The sequence below is a fragment of the Mustela nigripes genome, chromosome 3, assembly GCF_022355385.1.
Source record: "Mustela nigripes isolate SB6536 chromosome 3, MUSNIG.SB6536, whole genome shotgun sequence".
Classification (NCBI taxonomy): Eukaryota; Metazoa; Chordata; class Mammalia; order Carnivora; family Mustelidae; genus Mustela; species Mustela nigripes.
This window is the reverse complement of record NC_081559.1, coordinates 75926555-75946022: the sequence shown is the minus strand read 5'-3', so window position 1 is coordinate 75946022 and position 19468 is coordinate 75926555. Positions and strand designations below refer to the sequence as shown.

The 19468-nt window shown below is 38.1% G+C and overlaps 1 protein-coding gene and 1 pseudogene across 4 annotated transcripts in view; one reads left to right on the top strand and one right to left on the bottom strand.

The window, feature by feature from the left end:
• CERKL (ceramide kinase like) overlaps positions 1–19468 on the top strand; it is a 139110-nt gene that overhangs the window by 79321 nt on the left and 40321 nt on the right. For all 4 annotated transcript variants that reach the window (XM_059394283.1, XM_059394281.1, XM_059394282.1 and 1 more), the window contains 2 exons: positions 5690–5821; positions 13877–13940. In XM_059394283.1, the coding sequence (XP_059250266.1) occupies positions 5690–5821; positions 13877–13940 (196 nt within the window). The remainder of the gene's footprint in view (positions 1–5689; positions 5822–13876; positions 13941–19468) is intronic.
• LOC132014673 (U4 spliceosomal RNA) lies at positions 584–708 on the bottom strand (annotated as a pseudogene).

Sequence of the window (19468 nt, the reverse complement as noted above, 5' to 3'; positions counted from 1 at the left end):
GCCCTCAAGTGGTGGCTGTTTTTTCTGTCATACACTTCAGACCACTGGTCCTGGAGCTCTTGTCAATGTCTTGATATCTTTCTTTCTTCTCACTGCTATTTTGAGACCATTTTCTTCCTTCTCTTAAAAAACCTCATTTTTGAAGCTCAGTCCATTACACCCCACTAGCTTAGTGCTACTTGTTGGGGTCCTGTGCAGACTACTAGTTCATGCTTCTTACTCCTTGGAGACATTAGTTTCTGTCTCACTGTCATTCTCTCCACTCACTACTGCTGCCATAGTTCTGGGTGTTTTCGTAGATGTTCTCTGAGTTTTTAGCTTCTTCTCTTCAAAGACCTTGATCCTACACTTCATTCACCTCCTGTAATCATACTTTTAGAGCAGTGGTTCTCAAAGTATGATCTCTGGACCAACATCATCAGCATCTCCTGGAAAAAATCTCAGACCCTAGATTACTGAATCCAAAAATTTGTGTTTTAAGAAGCCCTTCAGGTGATTCTGATGAATATGGAGTCAATTTTTATTATTTTTATTATTATTTTTATATATTATATATTAAATTTATTATTATTTTATTATTAATACCAGTAACAGTCTTACTTTGAAGCATCCTACCCTTCATGTGGCTATTGGCCTCTGTCTTTCTATTAGCAATAATCGCGCCTCAGTTAAACCTCATTGGCTGTGATACTGTCACTGCACAAAGCTAGGCCTCTGTCTTTCTAACTTAATCGATGTAATCTCTCAACTCCTAAAATTTTTCATCCCCTCCACCCCAAGACCACAATTAATTGATCCTACCACTTTTTCATTAGTTCTTAACCCTTTTTGTGCTGTCACTTTCTCCTTATCCAGCCATAATTTGATTAGTCTTTGACTATTCTCTTTCACATAACACAAGAGTAGACAAATCTTACCAGCTCTACCTTCAAAATATATCTGGAGTGTAGCTTTTCTTATAATCTCCACTTTACTCAATCCAAGCACAGTCATTTACCACCTGGAGTATTGCCACTGTTCTGACTTTTTTCTGGCACCTACAGCATCTGTTTTCCACACACAGGCTTGAGTGATCCATTTCACATCCAGGGTCCTGTTGCCGTGCTGCTCAAAAATCAGCATGCTTCTCCTCTCAGAACAAAAGCCAAAGTCCTTGTAGGTGCCTGTGAGGGATCTGATTTTCCCTGTCCAGGAAGTCATTTCTTCTACTTTGTCCTCCTTCTCTCCCACTGTGAGGTTTTGTTTTATCCTTAGAACCATCATGTAACATACCTTGAATTCTCTTAGTATTTCTGTCCCCCACCATTAAAATGGAAGCTTCCTGAAGGCAGAAGCTTGCTTGTTCACTGATAGAGCCTCAGCTTCTAGAACCCTGTCTGGCAAATAATATGCACGCAGTTATTTGTGAATAAATGGATGGTTGCCACTACTATCTTTATGGCTGAAGGCTAACACTACCCTTTTATTCATTCATCGAATATTTGATCATCTATTATATCCTCTTCACTAAGAAGATAGAATACAGGGAGAAGCCCCAGAGTTTCAAGTCTAATATGAGTACAAATAATAAATAGATATAAAATTATAATAGTGTAAGAATCAAGTTTGCAAAATGTATGGACGTATAAGAACAGATGATGAGGGGGCAGTGACCTAGCTAACGTTGCAAAGCCGAGGAAGCCATAGAAGTCTTTCCCAAGGAAGTGATGACTGATTAATTGGACAAACTGGCCAAGGTGACAGCATACTTATGACCAAGAGGGGGGTGGACAGGGCAGAGTCAGTGCAGTGGCGCTATGGGAGAGGGGGCATGGTGTGTACGAGGGGCTGAGTAAAGTAGAGAGAGGCTTGGGGAGGGATCCTGAGAGAAGAGAAGTTGGAGACTTACTAATTATATCTCTTTATTCTACTCAATGATTTACATCTTTAAAAAAAAATCTTTATATGATAGAAATCCCCCTTCTGATCGCTAAATAGGTATCAAATTGCTACCTAATTTTTATATACTTAGACTCCAGCTTCATAATCATCAAATTAAGAGCACCCAAAAGGAAAAGATAAATGAGAAAATGAATACATGCTCTGGCGAAAAATTGGCTTTGTTGATTTATGTTTTGAAAGTGCTCAATTTATCAGGATGTCTAAGGAACGGAACATTCTGATTAATTTATTTAGTTGCTATTGTTGTTGTAACTGAGGCTTAAGAATAAAATTAATCTGCTTAAATATTTTTAGAAAATCTTGAGCAGTTTTAGCTCTTTCCTGACTAAGGGGATTGTGTTACAAAGGGTGAATAGGACATATAGCATATGGTTTTATACATAGATATTTAAGGGCTATAAGCCTTCAACTACAACATACTTATCCTCATAAGCCCCAAGTGACTGTTTCTTATTTCCAAAAACTTTTATTACCTGACAATCATGATATAGGGAGAGGGGCAAATAAAAGTGGGTTTTCATGATAACGTTTGAGGACTACCATTAGCTACCTAGACCATTTCCATGCTGGGACTGCCTCTGACCAAGAAATGAAGCAGCCTCTTTCAATAAATATGCCAGGTAAGGGTAAACTTAACTTGGATGTTTAATCTGAGTCTTGGCCTCTGAAGTTTTGAACAAGTGACTTGTCTTTGTTGTGCTTTAATGAAAGTGAGCCCTAGATTTATCTGCTTCGTCTCCTGGTTAAAGGCTAATAGTCCTGTCCTTTCTGGCAGTTTTTCACCTGATCCAGAATCATACATTGCATCACTTGTCCTCTCTTTAGCCGCCTTGAATTGGGACCAGGTCCTCAACTTTATTTCACAGTATTGACAGTTCTTAAGAGTTTCAGGCAGGGTATCACGGGCCTACGTGTCCATTTGTACGTTAAGGTTATGGTCAACTCCGATCTCTTGCGTAAGGCAGTGTTTGTGAGATTTCCCCATTGTCAATGTCTGCTTCTACCCTCTGTAATGAGAACAATAAAGAGGGACAGAGTTTAAGAATAAGGAAACATTCTGTTCTCCAACAGACTGTCACTGATGGTTGTACCACCCATTGCTGATTCTTGCCTGAATCCATTATTAACGGGTGAAAATAGTGATTTTCTGTCATTCCTTCCATATTTATTGTCATTCTACTATAAGACAAAGTTTTTCCTTCTCCTCCTTGGTAAGATGTCATCTTTACTCCATTTCATATTGTCCCTGGTTTGGCAGTAAGAGTTCCAAGATGTTGGGTCTTTCATCAGTTCTTTTTTTAATATGAATGATATAAAAAATAGTTAATAGAGACCCACAGAATACAGCGGGAATGAGAAGCCAGAGAGGTGAATTCTGTTGGTGATTAAGAAAGTCTTTAGTGAGGAAGTCATGTTGAAGTGAGCTTTAAAAAAGAAACAGCAGAATTTGGGGCACCTGACTGGCTAAGTGCCTAGAGCAAGCCAACTCGATCTCGAGGTTGTGAGTTCCAGCCCTATATTGGTCATGGGGCCTACTTGATGAAAAAACAAAACAAAACAAAAAGCAGAATTGTCATAGAAATGGTGGTAAGGTAGAGTGGAAAGAAAAACGGTCTGAGGGACGCCTGGGTGGTTCAGGCAGTTAAGCGTCTGCCTTCGGCTCAGGTTGTGATCTCAGGGTCCTGGGATGAAGCCCCTTATTGGGTTTCCTGCTCCCTGCTCCATGGGGAGTCTGCTTCTCCCTCTCCTTCCCATTCAAGTGTTCTCTCACTATCTCAGTCACTATCTCTGTCCCAAATAAATAAAATCTTAAAACAAAACCTGTCTGAGGAGTGCCTGGCACATCTAGTATTTGGCAGGTAATTGAGTAGTTTCAGAGCATGATGGGGAAGCAGTAATGGAACAGAGAAACCTTGCACTTACTGAGCTTCATGCTAGTCTCTGCTTAGAATTTCCTCTCCTGTCCCACTGCTGCTCCTGCTGTCTGGCTGAGGGGGGTAAGGTGAGGTGTGTGAGGAAGGAAGGAGGGAATTCTAAGTAGTGAAAACCACAAGAGACAAAAGCCCCACTCACATACTTCCTTTTCCTGATCCCTAGTGAGAATTAACCAGTCTCTTCTCATACACTCCCAGGGTGATTGGTGCCTCTCCATTAGCAAGTTCATTTTGTGCTGTTTCTACGTGTTGGATACATCTTCCTCCTTTAAAGCACAAACCGTGTGTTAACCACTTTGCTCGGTACTCAGTCAAATGCTCTGGAATGTTTCTGGAATCTATGTGAGAGAGGGAGAGGGGAGGCTAGGTTGCAGTTGGCTGGGGAAAGGCTCTGAGTGTCATTTTGAGGGGTTCAGGCTTGGCCACAGGCAATGGGGAGCCCTGGCAGCTCTCTAATGGTGCAGGCCTGATGGAGGCGTGATGCAGAGGTCATGGAAGGAGGAGAAGAGTGAGATGCCCAAATGCCTGGCAGGAGCCCCGGAGGAGCCAGAGCACGCCGTCAAAGAGGGGCAGAAGGAACCGAAACAGAATTACCATCTCATGAATGTGGGCACTTCGTTCGAATGGAGGGATTGGAAGGAAAAAAGGAACGGAGCAAGGTTTTGAGATTTTTAAGACTGGGTGGTAAGGAGACTGCCAGAGGCCACTTAGCAAACCAACAAGCGCAGGGACAATGACAGAGACTGTAGGCAGTTCAGCCTGGCCCTGTCTTTTGCTTATCCAGTACAGGGATCCCCCTGAATTCAAAACCTTGTGTCCTGTTGAAGGATGGTATAATATCAAATATGATGAGAAAATGAAATATTGTCTCAGCTGGAGGCACAAGAACTGACATTGGTGTTATAGATGTTTTCCATGAGGCTTTAGGGATGGTTTTATTAAAAGCAGATGCTAGTAACTTTTTTTTTTTTAACCTTGAAACATGGCCCTGTGACAGCAGTTTACCTTGAAAGAAATTGTCGTTAGCATTCTTTTGGCTCCTCTGTCTCGCCTGCACCTTCCTAACAGAAAATTTGCTTTGCACCTGCTCCAACTGGGTTCTAAGTGATAAGCATCTTGCAAGCCCAGAAAATTGTAGTATCAAATCTCAGCCCCAACTGTGAGGCAGCACTCTCATCGAATCCCTGCTGAGAGGTTTTCTTTCCCAGTTCCCCAGGGAAGAGTCCTTTCTCCCCTGGCTCCTTTTCAGGGTTGAACTTCGACCTAACCCTCTTTTCAGCTCCCAGCATGCATTGCTCTGGGCACTGGCCCTGACCCAGCCCTGTGTACTCTGCCCCACCCTGCGCTCCTCCACAGGTCAGGCCTGGGGAGCCCTGGGGTCACTGGGGAGCCCAATTCTAATAATGAACATATCTATCTCAGGAGAGGAAGTAAACCTTTCTGTTCTTTGCAGGTTATTGCCCCCCCCCCCCATAAATGCTGATGGAACATTTGATATATTATCTATGATTTGATAAATATACATGAGCTTTGCCTAATAATACAAAGTTGCTTTCATCCACATTTTCCTTCATAAATGAAATGCTTTGTTATAATTCATGATTTATGAAGAATTTACCTATTTAACTGCTAGGAAAACAAATGTTTTAAAATACTGCCATGTTTGGGAAAACTCATAAGAATTTCAAATAAAAACAGCAAATACTACTTAAATAGATATAAAACCTTCTGACTGGACTTAGTGTGTGGTTTTAAAGGGAAAGAAAAGAAGTGCTGATGAAGATTGTGTAACTTTGTCTTTGTTTTCCTCTTAGGTTTTTCAAATAGACCAAAGTCATTAAAAGTAATTCTCAACCCCCAGAGCCACAAAAAAGAAGCTACCCAGGTCTATTATGAGAAGGTTGAACCACTATTGAGGATTGCAGGAATAAAGACTGATGTTACAAGTAAGTCATTTTCAGAATATAATTTTGTCATTAAAAAAAAAATCATACTTAAGGAAGCAAAACAATCTGTATTTGTTCTTAAACCAAACTGAGGAAACTACCTGTAATATCTAAAGCTTTTTTGCGTGTTTCTATAGCCTACGACAGCTGGCTCTAAGGATTATCACTTATTTTGTTTTCTTCATTGTGTTATTAGAATGTTATTATGATAATACATTAGAATGTATTGTCTTCAGACCTTTTTTCAGACTTTAAAAATTATTAGGAATCATTTCAAAGGGAGCTGTGCACTTTTTGATATCTTCATTGAGATTTTGGCTTTACACATTATTTCTGCAGTTTGGCAAGCAATTGATTTTTGCTCACTTAAATGTTTGATGTCTTTCCATGGAATCCTTCATTAGGTGGTTTTTGTTCTGACTCTGACCCCTGCTGGTTAGGTCAAAACTAAGCATGTAACTGCTGGTTTAGATGAATTCAGAGAAGCCAGTAGCTTACATTCATTGTCTAAAACAAGAAAGGTGTTTAGGTTTGTGCTGAGGAAAATAGAAATTTGCCAATGCTAAAGTTAATAGAAAGAAGATTAGCAAAATCCTTTCCAATGTTTTGAATTTAGTGACCAAATTCCTTTGTTTCCTTTGAGACTGATTTTTCCCATGGTGGGGGGGGGGGGGTATTGGAATGAGAAAAAGGGTTGATGCTATCAAAAATCACAAGCCCAGTTTGTCTGATTTTATTTCTATGTAGCTTTACTAACACACAGTGGAAATTTCTAGCAAATTTAAACTGATGAAGAGTATTGCATAATAAACCTGTTCAGAAGACAAAGCCAGAGTATACTTGGATTCTCCTAGTCTTGTTTATAAATTCATGGGGAAGGGATTCAGAGTGACATGGTTTTGCTCAGCTGAAACCGAGGGAGATGAGTCTCACAATATAAGATTTGATGCCCTCACTTTATGACTTGATGTATTGGGGTAGAAGAAGTTTCTCTAAAAACAATTTTTTAAAAAAGATTTTTGTTCATTTGACAACACAAGCAAGGGGAGCTGTAGGCAGATAGAGAGGGAGAATCAGACTCTCCACTGAGCAGGGAGCCTGATGTGTGACTCGATCCCATGGCCCTGAGATCATGACCTGAGCTGAAGGTAGAGACTTAACAGACTGAGCTACCCAAGTGCCCCTAATATTTTTTTTTAAACAAAAAGTTCAGCCACCCCAAAAGGCATCTATTACAATGAAGATTCAAGAGAAATTACCATGAAAAATTCAGGAGGAATTTGTGACTAAAATAAAACTGTAGTAAGAAGTTAATCTTTTACCTTTGTGGGTTTTGGTTTACTTAAAAGTAATTTAAAAGGAAAAGAAACAGTTCTTATCTATCATTCCTTCCCACTGAAGATTTTACAGATTGGTGGGGGAAAAAAGGTTGAATTCTTATTGCGTGGAGACCATAAAAGTTGAATGAGCTTATTGGCAAACTTAATAACATTATTGTGTTTCATTGATTTAATATCCAGGATAGTTTGATGTATATACTACTATGTATCTTCTGGTTCAGAAAACTCTTGTAGAATGCCTTGTGTTAAACACTGTGCAGAATGCAAGATGAATAAGTTACACTACCTGCTCTTGTGTGGCTCTTAGTTTATTGGGGATTCAAATAAATGTAATTGGGATATAGATACAAGAACTCTGGTGTCTCAGAGGGTGATATTTTGATCAGAAGATTTGAAAGTACTTGAAACAGACCGTTTGGGAGAGTCAGAGGATTTTTGTGGTTTTCTTTGCATAAGGAGAAGCAGCAGCAGAAGGAGAAAAATAAGGGAAGGAAGGCAAGCTTGCAAGCACTTCTAAGTGGGGAATGTGTGTGTGTAACCCATATCTTTGGAATTCTCTAATTCGCTTTGGCTTCCTCAGTTTTGACTTCATCTTAAATTTAAACCTTTCTATCATCAAAAAATTGTTGACAGTGGATTAGATCCTTCTTTGTTCAAATCAAGTAGGATAGGGAAAGGTGTGTGTATGTGAGAGATCCAACATGCTTTAATACTGAGCAAGGATTAAAATTTCTCCTGTCAGTTTGACTGCCTACAATGTGTGCCTGAGCTGGAGCATGCAGTCTCTTAACTCTTAAGACCCATCCCATCGTCTGGAAGTAGGAACCCCTTTTCCTGAAGGCTGGAAATACCTGAACTGAATCTGGGTGCTATTACGGAGAAAATAAAAAAGGCCCAAGTGGCTTCTGGGAAGGCTCCCAACCATGTCCACTAGAGGAAGTTTAAATCCAGATTCTGGACTGACATTTTTGCTGTACTCCGTAGTTTACTCGTCATGTATTGATCCAACATTAGTGTCATTTTTTTATCATAGCATTGTCATCTGGTTTAGCAGCGATGATTCTGCCAACAGAATAGAGATTAGGAAGGAAGAGACAGGTCCTAGAACAAAGACTGGTGCATGAAAAACCTGGCGGAAGGCAGAGGAAATGATAAGAATGTGCTTGCTTTCCTTCGTGTTGAAGAGAAGAGTTTTATGTCCTAGGGCTCTTTTTTCCCTAAATTTATAAACATTATTGAATGTTATGTTTAGTTCAACATAAAATTAGAATATTTTATAAAGCAAACTTATAATTTTCTTATATATTTGTGCAGAATGGCTAATTATTAGCTGCCTAACACTCCTCCTACAGGCAAAATTTTAAAACTGCATCTTTTGCGTGTTAAACCATTTTAGTATGTATATTAGTTAAATATTTATATTTTGAAAGTTTGCTATTTTGTGCAAAGGACTGAATAAACATATGGATCCTTGAAAAGATTACAATCTTCCTGCCTGTCTCACAGTGTAGTTTTGTAGTTTGAGTCAGATAATACATTTGAAACTACCTTGTATATTATGAAGTGCCATAGAAAGATGGTCATAATGCTGTGCATGTCTGTTTCATAAATTATGTAGTAGTTTCAGTTCATACCTTGAAAGAAAAAATACATGAAAGAGTAAAACAGAAATGTACGTATTTTCTGGACATCCAGTATGACCATTATTTTAACATATCTTGTGTGCATTGCTGAGACTAAATGGAATATAAATTCCGTAATATATTTGACATGATGATAAATTCACTAGGAGATAATGCTTAGATAAATGAGGCAGGATTTGAAACATTCTAGCTAGGTATGTATATTATAAAGGATTTTTTTCTATAAGTTTCTTTTAAAAATGAATAGCAAAATTAATAGCTGGTCTAAAAAGTAGGTAGAGGATCTGAAAAACCATTTTCCCAAAGAAGACCTGCAGATGGCCAACAGGTACATGAAAAGATGCTCAACATCACTAATCATCGGGGAAATGTCGATCATGGCCACAGTGAACTATTACCTCACATCTGCTGGAATGGCTCTTACCAAAAAGTGTTGGTGAGGATGTGGAGCAAAGGGAAGGAACCCTTGGTGCACTGCTGGTAGGAATGTAACTTGGTGCAGCCACTGAGGAAAACAGTATGGAAGTTCCTCAAAAATTTAAAAATGGAGCTACCATATGGTCTAACAATTCCACTTCTGGATATTTATCCAAAGGAGAAAAAATCACTAACTCAAAAAGATAGCTGCACTCCCATGATCATTGTAGCACAATGGCCAAGACATAGAAGCAACCTAAGTGTCCATCAGTGGATGAATGGGAAAGAAAATGTAGGGTCTAGATATGTGGGTATATGTGTGTGTGCATGTGTATACGCATACTTACACACAATGAAATATTATCTGGTCATAAAAAAAGGAACTCCTGACATTTGTAACAACATGAATGGACCTTAAGGGCATTATGCTAAGTGACCTAAGTCAGAGAAAGTTAAATTGCCATCTGATCTCCCTTATGTGTGGAATCTTGAAAAAAACAAAGAATGAACCCCCAATTGAACATACAGGTGTAGAGAACAGATTCTTGGTTGCCTGAGGTGGGAGGTGGGAAATGGGAGAAATGAGTGAAAGGTGTCAGAAGGCATAAACTTCCAGTTTTTTTTAAAAAAGGAATCACCACATTAATAAAAATATACTTTTCCTTTTGGTTACTGCTGAAACCCTAACTACTTCTGAATATAGATCAGCGTCTTTTGAAATACTTGAGCTGAACTTGGATTCCCCCTTTGCTGCCACCATGAGCGCAGTATCTAATAATAGTGTCAGAAAAACTTCTGGAAGAACTTAGAAATGGAGTTTTTTTCTTTTTTCTAATAACTTGTTGGCATTTGAGTTGAGGAAGAACATGAGTGGTAAGCCCAAGCTGGCCTATGATAACCTTTCTTTATCCTTCTCCCAAAACAGAGTAGATTTCAGGAAGTACATTATTTAAGGTCTAAGAGGGTTTTTGAGAGATTATAAATTCATAGGATAATTCATAGAACAATAAAGTAAGAAAAGGCACCTGAGAGATCAAACTGGAAATAACTTGAGAGTGATCTAGTTTAATTTCCCCCATGTGGTGGAGTGTAGGTGTGGCCTGACTCATGGATGAACTCTTGGGCTTTGCTTGGGGACCCTATGTCCCTGTCTGCCATTACTGGATAATACTGCTGGTCTTTATTGAGTCAGAGTCTCTATACCTTGTGCATATTAGAAAAGACACCTTTTTTGTTCTAACTTATATAAAGGCGCTCTTCTCTCTGTGCTGATTCAGCCCAAGGCCACCAGCATATTGAGTTAGGTATACTGGCCAGATTGCAAACGTATCTGTCCCTTTGACCAAATGCCTGTGTGCAAGGCATGAACTGAAGGGAGAACTTGTGAGATGACTTTTGCCTCCTTGTAATTTTTAGAGTCAGTGTTCTCTTTTGCCCTAGTACAAAATAAATGCATCCCATCCTGCGTATAAGAGTCATTAAAGTATTTGAAACAGATCATATGTCTGCTCTTGATCTATCTTGTTCATGATAGGCAGTTCCATCTCCTTCAGTCAATTTTTGTGTTAACCAACTGTAGACCTTATCATACTCACCATCAATATCATGGTCAAAGGCACATCTGAATTTAGCCTTGATCTTTGCCAACTCAGGGCTCATGGGAGTGCTATTACTTCCTATTTGGCCCTGGTGGAATTGTAAAGAAAGTGGAGTTTGTTGTCACCTTTCCCCCCAACCCCTCCTTCTAGGATCACGAGTTTAACTTACAACACTTTTACCAAATCTCCTCTTGGAATTTTTTTTTCTCTTTGGCTCTTTGGCTCTTTGTCTCTACTTAAAGCCTTCCCTGCCTGGAAATGCCTCCTGTTATTCCTGATCTTGCCCAGCAGAAAGCGAGGCAATTTGATAAAATTGAGTCACAAAAGATGCTAGTAGGTCAGGGCATTATTTCTTTCCAATTTTACCTGCATTTTAATAAAAATCTGGAGAGTACCTGCTCATGCATCATATCGAGTGAGAGGTTCTTTTTGTTATTCCTTAAGTAATTGTGGATGTATATGACAAATCCTGTTTCCAGTACTCAGATGTCTGGGGCTTGTCTCTGATGACAGTGTAGACTCATCTGTGGGGAGGTTATGTAGAAGAAGGATAGGAGACCTGAGAAAGTCATTCTGGAGAGAGTAGGATAAAGGTTGGAGGCAGACTTGGGAAGACTGTTACACTATCCACATTAAAAAATATTAGTGCTGGACCATGGACATTGGCTTGAGGAGGGATACTATAGCAACAAAGACCAAAGCAACTGGTCTTGACCTTGGAGTAGTTGTGGAGAGTGAGGAGGGAGACAAGCTAGGAAGTAATTTTCCTGTCTTGGGAGCAGGGAGGAGATGATGGAACACAAAGAACAATATATTTGAGAGGCAATCTGAAGGTAGAAATAACAGATTCCATCTGGAGCTAAGTTGGAAGTACCTACAGGCCATCTCAGTGTCTTATCCCATTAAAAATTTTTAACACCAGACTAAGAAAGGTTTCTTGAAGTCCAGGTTTCATCTGATTTTACTACAGCCTGTTTCCTCATCAACATTCAGCATTAACATCAAGACATTACTTTCTTCCAATCTTGTCTCCTTGAGGAAGTAATATATAAAGTGAAAGTTCTGGTATTTGGAGGAATCCCAGCACTGAGAACTGAGTTCAAAGCCTTGCAAAGAATGGAATCTCCAAATTTTCTGAATACAAGTGTCATAGGGTATCATTCTTATTAGAAAAGGAAAGGAAGTGAAAGAAAAGGCCAGTAATTTTTTGAAACTGCATTTGTCTAGTAGTCTGTTCCTTATGTTTATTTGGAATGGGATGATTTGAATCTGGCTCTTTCTCACTCCAGGGCCCCTAATATTATGTCCAAATAAATACTTCAGTTTCTTCTACTGTATCTAAATAGTAGTCTCTATCCTTTATCCCTGTTATTTTTTTATAATCACTTACTACTACTTCATATTGTACATTTATGTTTTAAAATCAGCGTCTCATTTCTGTCTCCAGAATATGAGCTCCCTGTTGCCAAGGACTTCATTCTTTTTGTTCATTTTCCTAATATCTTGTGATCAAGTTTCTTTCATCTTTTCTTTTTGTTTCAGGTCACTATTTTTTTTTTCTTTTTTAACTTTTCCAATGTCATTTTAAAAATTACTCTTCTCGGATAATCTGTATCAATATATTGTCAAATTCTACCTGCAAAATCAAAGAAATAGAATATTATTTAAAATTTTTCTTGAATAAAGGTAGTGTTTAGCCATAGCCTAGTTTTAAAGCTACCTTTGTATTGGATTTGAAAAGCTTTACCAGAGTAAGCTGCAGCCTAAAAGCAAGATTTGATTAACTGATTCTAAGCATAAATATTTCTTCATAATATCATTAAGTATTTTCAGTGTGTGTATGTATATAACATTTTATTTCCTATTTTTAAGGTTTTGACTACTTGCTGAAGTTATAAATGATCAACACAATCACTTATGATAACTTAACCTTCCAAGTTTATTAATATTAATATTTTATCCTTAGTTTCCTCCTAGCTTTCTTCTGATTAGAATTTAATACAGAGAAATTTTATTCATGTGAATGTTAACAGCCTTTGAATAAGCTGTGGGAGAATTACAATGTAATGCTGCTGGATCCAGAATGATTCTTTTCGACACCAAGACTAATAATTCGTAACAATATCTAAAAACATTGTAGGAAAAGCTTGAACCATACTGGCACCAGGGACAGACAGGCATGAAAGATTAATGTAATCTTGCATATAATGATGCACATTCTTACACAAAAAATCCATCTGCAATGTCATGTCAGTCAGCAGAAATCTTTGATGGGTGGATACAGCTGGGCTGTCTCTTCTGGCAGCGCTGCCCTAGAAAATGCTAAATGTGGTTGGGATGCTTGGTGCCATCTGCAGTGTGCCAGTTTGTGCTGTCTCCACTGGCATTTACAATACTGCGTAGGGCATCACGACTGTAGAGACAGCGATAGGGAGTGACAGATCCGTTTCCTCAGAGGCTTGGGCGCTGGTGGGTCCGTGCCACCGTCCTCCTCCGCTTTGGGTCTGTTACCGTCGGTGTTGGCTTGCCTTCGTTGTTTTCACGTCCAGCTCCTCCTCTTTTTAGTCTAGCCGTTCCAGATACACATTCTTCTAGTATGTAAATCTTACACTAACCTTTCCACTAATTTATTCGTGTGAGGTTGCCAAAGCGATTTAACATTGACTGTTTGATGCCAGCTAATGTGCTTTATTTTCAAAATACTGCTGCTCTTAGGCTTCTGATTTGAGGGAAATGTATCTTCTTTATAATATCAGGAAGGGAACACTGAACAGACATGCCCCAAGATAAATGATCTGACTGCTGTGTGTGGGATCGCTCTGAATGACTTATGTAGTTGGAACAAATATATGACCCTCTTTTACATAAAGCTATAAAACACATCAGACAAGTAACACTTAATCCTCTTTCCCGTGATTAAAATATAAATATTCAAGGATAAATGTTGTTTTATGACCCGACCATATGTTTATGATATTATTTTGCCAAACTAAGTGAAAGAGTGTAGATCATTGTTTAAGACTTTAACCTGTTTTTTTGGGTTTTGTTTCTAAATAGTAACAGAGTACGAAGGGCACGCTCTGGCACTGCTGAAGGATTGTGAACTCCAGGAATTTGATGGGTAGGTTATGTTATTGGTCTGTATGTGTCCCATGGCCTTTGTTCTGGAATGTTTTTGTTAGTCTTTAGCCACATATTTGGGGCTTATAAGTGTTTCAGTATTTGTGGTGTATGTAATTAGACTATTTCATTTGTATCTGTATACTAACAACTAATGATCACAGTATGGCCTGGTCCTCTGCCTCTCAGGATCAGGCATAGGAAAACAAAAGGAGAGATATCTAAGTGCCAGGAAATCAAAGAGGACCACATCATACTGACCTAGTGTGCATATATTTGGATCTGTAGTCCTTAATTCTTGGCTTGAACCGTGTGAGTATCTAGAAAAGCATTGATGGAAGGTTATATGGTATAACTATATTGAGATCCTCTTTTGTACATTTATTGATAATATTAATAGTTACCCACTGGTTCATTTGGCTGTGATTGCAGGTAAATATTTTATACATACAAATATATTGGAGTGCCTGGGCGGTTCAGTTAGTTAAGCATCTGCCTTTGGCTCAGGTCATGATCTCAGCGTCCTGAGATCGAGCCCCATGTCAGGCTCCCTGTTCACTGTTTCTCCCTCTCCCTCTGTCCCTTACCCCCTGCTTTTGTGCTCTCTCTCTCTCTCTCTCAAATGAATAAATAAAATATTTTAATATGTATATATTATTTTCAGTATAAATAAAGATGCCAATTTTAATTCTTTTGTAATTTAGTGGCTACCAATTAAGTGTGCTATCCAGAGTGGGCATTGGAAACTGTTGTTTGCAATACATTGTTGGAGTGTGTAGAAATCGTTCACTGTCATGCAAACATTAGAAATGAGGCGAGTGACATATGTAGTTTTTTAAAAAGTAGGCAAATCAATTTGCAAAGTGATGGATTGATGTGTAAGACAAAAACATTTTAGGGAAGATTTTTTTTTACAAGAGTTGATATTTCAGGGTTTTAAAAGGTAACAATTATGTGAATTACCTGTGTCACATGGTAATGGGCAGGAAATAAAATGTAATATCAGGAAGGGCAGTTGTGTCTTTGAACTGTAGGGTGAAAGGCTTTGCTCTTCTCAAAGAACTACTAGAATATTTTAGGAAGGAAAGTAATGCAGTCAAAATAGAGCATTATTAGGGTTGTTTGTCCAGAAGTGCTTAATATTTTTTTTATAAGAGACAATATTAGTAGACAAATCATAAGTGACTCCTAATCTCACAAAACAAACTGAGGGTTGCTGGGGGGGAGGGGGGTTGGGAGAAGGGGGTTGGGGTTATGGACATTGGGGAGGGTATGTGCTTTGGTGAGTGCTGTGAAGTGTGTAAACCTTGCGATTCACAGACCTGTACCCCTGCGGATAAAAATATATGATATGTTTATAAAAAAATAAAAATTTAAAATTTAAAAAAAAAGAAGCAATATTAGTGGATGAAGAAGAACATTTGATAAGTAAAACAAGACTTTTTTAAAAAGGAATCTGAGAGGAGCAAATCTAGATGACAACATTACATGATTATTGAGAATGAAGAGTATGAGGTAGGAGATTACTTAAGAGCTTTACAGTTAAAGGGGTTTAAAGGGGTGCCTGGTGGCTCAGTGGGTTAAAGCCTCTGCCTTCAGCTCAGGTCATGATCTCAGGGTCCTGGGATGGAGCCCTGCATCGGGCTCGCTGCTCAGCAGGGAGCCTGCTTCCTCCTCTCTCTCTTTTCCTGACTCTCTGCCTGACTCTGCCTGTGATCTCTGTCAAATAAATAAATAAAATCTTTAAAAAGAAAAGAGTTTTACACTTAAAGCTAGACAGATTAACAGGATACATTTGGCAAACTATCTTGCAAGTATACAATTTAAGAAAGATAATTGAGGTACTACACAGTGGTTAACTGAACATAATAAAAATTAAAATACTAAAAAAATTTAAAACTGAACTTTTATAAAAAATACAGACTATTCCAATGTTCTAATAAATTCCTACTTTTACGCTAAAAAATTTTTTTTAAATGGCAACTACATTAGAAAAATAAAGTAATTGGGGGACCCATGCCCACCACCTACTGCCTGTTAGTATAGTCCTGAAACACAGCTTGTGAATATATAAGTGTGGCTGTATTGCAGATAAGTCCTTTCTTCAAAACATAATTATATAAATAATGAGGGTAACAGATATCATAGATATTAGACCTGGTTTTGCCCATCACCATTTTGAAGTTCTATGTGCTATGTGTATGTGTAAATGTGCTATGTATAAATAAGTTTCATTAGTAATTATACTATGTAAGGAGGAAGATGAATTTTGCAGAGGGGCACCTGGGTGGCTCAGTGGGTTAAGTGTTTGCCTTCTGCTCAGGTCATGATCTCAGGGTCCTGGGATAGAGCCCCGCATTAGGCTCCCTGCTCAGCAGAGAATCTGCTTCTCTATCCCTCTCTGCCCCTCCCCACTGCTTGTGATTTTTCTCTCTCAAATAAATAAATAAAATCTTTTTAAGACTTTTGCAGAATGACAAAAGACTGAAGTGCAGTATAGCAATTTTTTTTTCTCTAACTGAATGTACTTAATTCTTGTTTATTTCACATGTCAGGTGTTGTTATTTAACAGTGTGGCCCTAAATGGTATGCAGATCTTTGTTATTATCCACATTTTTTTAACCACATACTTTGACCTAACTATTCTATGATGTAAGTTCAATGATTTGATGGTTTCTGAATTCCACAAAATGCTGATTTATTTAGGTCTTATAATAATTTAAAATTTCTATTGAAAATCATCTATTTTCTAAGATTCCATCAATACCTCATTTATTTTCATGGGCCTAGTTTTTCCATTGGGATCTGGGAACAATTACTAAAATGGTCATTTTAAGTCACTCCACTTAGAATTACACAGATTAGGTATATGAGGAGGACAATGGAAACAGTTTCTTTAGACACTTTAAGAGAATAATTCTTTGTATGCATTTTGTTTTTTAGATTCCACGTATGTATGAAATCATACTGTATTTATCTTTCTCTTATTTCACTTGGCATAATACTCTCTAGGTCCTTCCATGTTACAATATTCTCTAGGTCCTTCCATGTTCTTACAAATGCCAAGATAAAAGAACAGATTGGTGGTTGCTGGAGGGATGGAGGTGGGGGGGTGACGTGGGTGAAGGAGATCAAGGGGTACAGACTTCCAGTTTTAAATCAGTCAGGGGGCTGTAATATACAGCATGAGGACTATAGTCAGTAACAGTGTATTGCATATTTGAAAGTTGCTGAAAGAGATCCAGAAAGTGTGACAAGAAGATAGTTTTTTGTAACTTTGTATGATGATGGCTGGGAATGAGACTTATTGTGAAGATCACTTTGCATGCATACAAATATTGAGTCATTATGTTATGTACCTGACCCTCATAATATGTCATATGTCAAATATACTTCAATTAAAAAGAAAGAACAATTCTCTAACAAGTTGAAGCATTTGAAAACAGAATGCACTCCCTTTGTGTGTTCCTGTTTCTGAATGTGTTCAAAGAGTGGCTGTTGAAGGACTTCCTGAGAAAAAGGTACAGACGATTCGAGGTTGGGATAAGCTACCCCCAAGATTCTATGGTCATTGATGAGAGAGGGGATTCCTTCAAGAACTTGAGCCTGGAGCATTTCTGCCTGACTCAAGTGAAGCTACTGGTAGGGTGTGATTAGAAAATCATCTAAAGGTTTATAGACACGGACCAGACAGTTTAAGGTCCAAGAAATATTCTTAGACCTTAATAAAGCCAGATGGTTTGGTAAATAATGTTTAAGAAATGTTACTTGTTAAGATTTTGGAATTTTTGATGAGTTACATATGTTTCTATAAAGACATATCATGGCAAAAAAGCTAACAGGAACACATCTATCAGTACGCAAGATCGCTGTTGTGCATCTCCAGTGTATCCTAGCAAACACTCTGAGATCCATCACTCAAACTTGTAGGAGTGCCACTTTTTATTTGCCTCCTATTTTTACTATGCATGGAGAGAACATTTTGTAACGGCAAAGAAAAGAGTACCGTCAGGTGCAGAGACCTGTAGCTGGAACCATTGAATTTACAAGTGTGAGCATGGTTAAGCTAATCTGTAGCTCTTATGCAGTTATAAATGTACTAATATTTCCTATTTTGCTCCATAGTGTTTTATTTGAACTTGAATTAGTTTTTCTCTTCTTTTTAAAATTTCACCATGAACTAGACCTATGCTGATTCGGACATTATTGACTAACATTGAGATTTGACCTCATTGACCATCGTATCTGTATTACTAAGTAAGGTAATTTTTAAAAAGTACTTTTTTTCAAAAAAGAAAAAGTTTAAATCAAAACCTAGTAACCTGTTGGGAACATTTCAAAGATGATACTGGTTTGTAGATGAAGAAACACAGATTTAAAAATTATATAAAGGGAAATTTTATGAAGAGAAATAAGGTATCAGCCTCTGCTTCTACCTTTCCAGGCAGAATGATTGTATTTGGGGTCATGGCAAGAAGGAGTTTACTTTTTCTGAAAATACAAGAGGTAGCACATGCAAAAGATTAGCTACTTTAAGTTTTATGTTTAGGGTAACTCTTAAGTGTGGGTAAATTAACACATAAAAGGTTGTGGGTGGGTGTTTGCTTTGCCTTTTCTTGTAATGTGCAGACTCTTGTGATAGGTTTGCCTGAAGTATATCCTTGAGGCTGAGTAACTATTCCTGGAGGTGATCTTAATGATATAATAGTTATCAACATAAATATATTACTTTAACACATTTAATTACACATTAATTCTATTGGTAAACTGATTTCCAAAAGAGTAAGCTTCCCATAAGGTAATTTTCATTAGATTTCACATATAGAAAGGATACAAGACATGGACTAGTAGCAGTGCTGTCTCTTAAGGCCGAATTGTGATGTTTCAAATCCTCCTTCTGTCACTATGTAATGACCTTGGAAAAGTTACTTAATCTTTCTATGCCTTAGTTTCCCAATTGAAAATTGAAGGTAAAAATATCTATTGCATATGATTAGTGTCCAAATTAAATGAGTTTATACATGGAGGGTGCTGAGAACAGTGTCTGGTACATAGTAATCATTCACAAAATGTTGCTTTATTATTGTAATTATCATTTGTTAAAGTTTCAAAATAAGTAACCTAGGACGTGTTAGGACAAAAACTCAAAGGCTTTTGTGGCAGAGTATGTTCACAGCGGAACCATCACTATCAATTCTAGCAGTGAGTTAACATGTACCAGATGCTCTACTGGGTGCATGATCCCAGGGGTCAGATGCTGCTATACAGAATGGCAAAGTCAGGTTCTGTGCTAAGTTAGATGTTTTGTTGGATGACCTTATGTGCTCTGTTTAGATCACACACACCTCAGCGGGTAGAAAGACCTTACGTGCTCCGTTTAGATCACACACACCTCAGTGGGTAGAAAGGGTGTGAATCTCCTAGGTGTGCTTAAGTTCATAGAGTGTTGGCCAATCTCCAAGATCTTTGAAATCGTATTAGACATAGAGTGTTGGCCAATCTCCAAGATCTTTGAAATCGTATTAGACA